This window comes from Morus notabilis, unplaced genomic scaffold (assembly GCF_000414095.1).
Source record: "Morus notabilis unplaced genomic scaffold, ASM41409v2 Scaffold42, whole genome shotgun sequence".
In the NCBI taxonomy this organism is placed as follows: domain Eukaryota; kingdom Viridiplantae; phylum Streptophyta; class Magnoliopsida; order Rosales; family Moraceae; genus Morus; species Morus notabilis.
The window spans coordinates 205,674-210,479 of NW_010360565.1; the positions used below are offsets into that span (position 1 = coordinate 205,674).

Consider the following 4,806-nt stretch of genomic DNA (forward strand, 5'->3'; position numbering starts at 1 on the left):
AGGTTACACAATGGCTTGATAACCTTAGAGAAATCTTTTATGAACCTCCGATAGAATCCCGCATGACCAAGGAAACTCCTGCATGACCAAGGAAACTCCAGACTCCCTTCACATTTATAGGTGGCGGAAGCTTTTCAATCACGGTTATCTTAGCCTTGTCAACCTCTATTCCCTGCGATGATATTCGATGTCCGAGAACGATCCCCTCTTGTACCATGAAATGGCACTTCTCCCAATTGAGAACTAAATTCTTCTCCTCACATCGTTGCAACACGAGAGAGAGATTGTGGAGGCAATGGTTGAATGTTGATCCAAAAACTGAAAAATCATCCATGAAAATCTCCATAATCTCTTCTACCATATCCGAGAAGATTGCCATCATGCACCTTTGAAAAGTGGCGGGTGCATTGCATAAACCAAAGGGCATCCACCGAAAAGCAAAAGTACCATAAGGACAAGTGAATGTCGTTTTCTCCTGGTTTTCGGGGGCTATGACAATTTGATTGTAGCCCGAGTATCCATCAAGAAAACAGTAATAGTCGTACCCCGCCAACCGATCCAACATTTGATCAATGAAAGGAAGGGGGAAATGATCCTTCCTAGTAGCCTTGTTCAACTTCCGGTAGTCAATACAAACTCGCCATCTAGTCACTGTTCTTGAAGGGATGAGCTCATTATTATCATTTTTCACCACTGTCATGCCACCCTTCTTTGGCACAACTTGAACCGGACTGACCCATGAGCTATCCGAAATGGCATAAATGATCCCAGCATTCAATAACTTCAGCACCTCAGCTCGCACCACCTCCTTCATGGCTGGATTCAATCTTCTTTGATGCTCAATAGATGGCTTGTAAGCATCTTCCATGAGAATTTTGTGCATGCAAATTGTAGGACTTATATCCTTAATATCCGAAATAGACCAAGCAAAGGCAGACTCGTGTTTCTTCAAAACAACTAGGAGCTTCTCTTCTTCTTCCTTGTTCAAAGAAGCCAAAATAATAATCGGTTTAGAAGAATCCTCACCCAAAAAGGCATAACGAAGATGTTCCGGTAATTGTTTCAGCACTAACCCTTCTTTCGATGAGCTTGGGGAGACGAAGCACTCACCAAGCTTCTCTAAAATTTTCACTTGAGCATTATCCCCCACTTCACACGGTAAAGCCTCAAGAGCTAGAACACTATCAATGATACCCTCTTCCTTAATACAATGATCTTCACCAAAATCGGTCATGTTCAAGGATGTAGTGAGGCTGTGTTCTAGAGGGTCATTGTAGGTTACTTCTTGAAAAAATTCCTTGATGCAAAACTCTACCACTTTCACCCGGTGACATGTTGATTTCTCTTCCGGAAATCTCATTGTGTTAAGGATGTTGAACTTTACTTCCTCATTATTCACTCTTAAAGTCAAATTACCACTTTGCACATCGATCAACGCTCTTCCGGTAGCCAAAAAGGGTCTCCCTAGGATGATGGGAATTTCTCGATCCTCTTCCATATCCAACACAACAAAATCAGCGGGAAAAAAGAATTTATCCACCTTCACCAACACGTCCTCTATGACACCCCTTGGATAAGTGAGAGACCTATCCGCCATTTGCAAACATATGGTAGTTGGTGTGACTTCCCTAAGTCCAAGCTTTCGAAAGACGGACAGAGGCATAAGATTGATGCTAGCTCCAAGACCACACAAGGCCTTCTCGAAGTGAGAATCTCCAATAGTACACAGAATAGTGAAACTCCCAGGATCTTTCAACTTTTGAGGCAACTTCCTTTGAAGGATATCGCTACACTCTTCCGTTAGTTTAACGGTCTCATAATCCTCCAACCTCCGCTTCTTTGCCATGACATCCTTCATAAACTTGACATAATTAGGCATTTGTTCAAGTGCATCCGCAAAGGGGATGTTGATATAGATCTTCTTAAAAATCTCTAAAAACTTCAAAAATTGAGCATCCAACTTCTTCTTCTTGAATCTTTACGGATACGGAAGGGTAGGAGCGATGAGAGGAGGATTATCCAGAAAAGAGATTGACTTAGGCCTTGCACTTTCCTTCGGTTGCTCGGTTCCTACCTCTTCTTCCTCGATTTTATCCTCTTGGGGCTTAGGAGCCTCAACTTCTTTCCCACTTCTCAAGGTGATAGCCTTGCAATGGTCATTGGGATTAGGCTCCGTATCACTTGGGAACTTGCCAGATGATTGCCCCTTAACCGTATTGGCTAGTTGACCGATTTGTACCTCAAGAGACTTCATGGTTGCATTCATGTTGTTATAATGTGTCTCAATGTTGTCAAGTCTAGCCTCATCCTTGTTAAACCTCCCTCTAGTCTCAACAATGAATGTACTCAACAAATCTTCCACAGAAGGTTTCTTTTCCACCACTTGTTGGTTGAAACCCGGAGGAGGTTGCAAAACATTCCTATTGTTGGCATAAGAGAAATTCTCATGGTTCCTCAAGCCAGGATGATAGTGGTTGGGCAATTGATTGGGCTTATAGTTAAAGTTCCTGTTGTTCACAAACTGAACCTGCTCCTGAGTGTACTCATCCTGTGCAAAAAGTGTACTGGCACCTGCCACTGCCTCTCTGCTAGATGACGCTTCTCTGTTAGTCAATGCTGCAATCTGATTTGACAAAGCTGAAACCTGTGCTGACAATGAAGTTAACGGATCCACCTCGTGAATACCAGCAGTTTTCTTCGGTATTGAACGCTCTGAAGGCCATTGATAGCTGTTGGTAGACATTTCTTCAAGCAAATTGTAGGCCTCTGGAATAGACTTTGCCATCAATGATCCACTTGCAGTGCTATCAACAATAGTCCTCGATTGGCCATTCAACCCATTATAGAACCTGTCAATCAGTATCCACTCATCATACCCATGCTGAGGACATTTTCTGAGCAAGTCCTTGAACCGTTCCCAAGCTTCATACAACGGCTCAAAGTCATTTTGGTAGAAAGATCCAACCTCACTCTGCAACTGGGATGCCTTAGATGGTGGGAAGAACTTTGCAAGAAACCTCTTAGTCATCTCTTCCCAAGTGCCAATACTCCTCGTCGGCAGTGACATCAACCATTGTCGAGCCTTGTCCCGAAGAGAGAATGGGAACAATTTCAACCTGATGGTGCCCTCAGTGACACCATTAATCTTTACCGTGTCAGCCGCTTCCAAGAACATGGACAAGTGAGTGTTCGGGTCCTCATTGGGCAATCCCCCAAACTGATTCTGTTGAACCATCAAGATCAAGGAAGGCTTCAGCTCAAAATTGTTGGCATTGACAGTCTGCCTCCGAATACCTGAATAGTGTTCCTGAACTGGGGGTTTGAAATAATCCCGAATTGCCCTCTGTTGCTCAATATTATTGTTATTATGATTCTGATCACCCATAGCTCGTGCTTGATTTCTCTTTTCCTTTCTAATTTCATGAATTGTCCTTTCAATCTCTAGGTCAAGAGGTAATAATTCCAAGCTATGGGCTCTTCGCTTTCACCTTCAAGAACAAAAAGGCAAACAAGCAAACAAAAATTTAAAAGAATTTAAAGACAAAAATAAAATAAAATAAAATAAAAACGTCTAAATTAAAGCAGGCTACGTCGTCACAATATTAGCCAAGTTTTAACAACAACCAATCCCCGGCAACGGCGCCAAAAACTTGGTCGATGGGAAAATAACACCTATTTTCTACTCGCAAGTGCACGAGGTCGACAAGTAATAAAGTAGTGAGTGAGTGTCGTGTCCCACGAGGATAGTGTTCCTAAAATCTAGCTACGTATCACAACTAGAATAACCCAGTTTTATCTAGACAAGTCCAATCATGAGAATGAGATCAATCAAAATAAAAAATAAAATGCTAAACTAATTAGACGAGCAAATTAAACAATGGAAGAAACTTTTGGGATCGAAGGGAGCTCTAATGATAAGGTAGCTAGGGTCCTTGATTTCACCTTGCCTAATTGTTCTAATTCTTTTTTAATGCTATTGATTTCTCTCAAGCCAAACACTAATCATGAATTTCCTAAAATAATCCAACTCCCTCTCTCGAGTGTCGAGTCAAATATATACAAAATCACCTAATTAATATCCCTATTAATTAAGTTAATTGTGCATTCATTAAGCTCTAATTCATTTGTGATTACCTAGCTCATATTCATCTCTCGACTCCAATACTCACTAGGCTGTGTTCAATAAATCCCAACATGTGCAAGTGACTCTCTCAAGCCTAAATCCACATATCTAAATCTTCTAATTAATCTTTCAATTTATTAAAGCATTAAGCAACGAAGAGCACAAATGTTTGGGCATGGAAAACATCAAATAGCATCAAATATTCATAGCATAATCGTAGCAAGGTTACATCAAGCCCCCTAGCATAAGAATCTAGCCACACATCAATGTAAACTCAAATATATTCAAGATTAAACAAATCTGAAAATACATGATAAATTCGCAAAAATAGAGAAAATACTAAGTCTAAGAACAAGAGAAAGGGAGAGGAAGAAAAATAAAACTCAGTGTAGTCCAGCTTCCAATCTCCAAGAACTTCCTCTGATTCCCCAGAAAAACTAGGGTTTTCTCCTCTCTGTCTGCTGCCCCCAAAAACTAGGGTTTTCACTTTTTGTCTCTGTTCCTCTCCAAACTCCCTTCTGCCCTCTGTATTCTTTTGCCCGGCCAAATTCTATAGGCCCCCCTCAGAGCACGCGGGCGCGCGCCTGAAGTTGGCGGACAGCGCGCGGGCGCGCGTCTGAAGTAGGTGGAACTACGCCTAGCGCGCGGGCGTGCGCCTTAAATCGCGCGGGCGCGCTGGGGGG

The 4,806-nt window shown here is 42.1% G+C and overlaps 1 protein-coding gene across 1 annotated transcript; it reads right to left on the reverse strand.

Annotated features, from left to right (window-relative positions):
- Positions 1-1,978: 1,978 nt before the first annotated feature.
- On the reverse strand, positions 1,979-3,385 carry LOC112091333. Its single transcript, XM_024164712.1, has one exon. The coding sequence runs from the start codon at positions 3,383-3,385 to the stop codon at positions 1,979-1,981; it is 1,407 nt and encodes a 468-aa protein (XP_024020480.1).
- Positions 3,386-4,806: the final 1,421 nt, after the last annotated feature.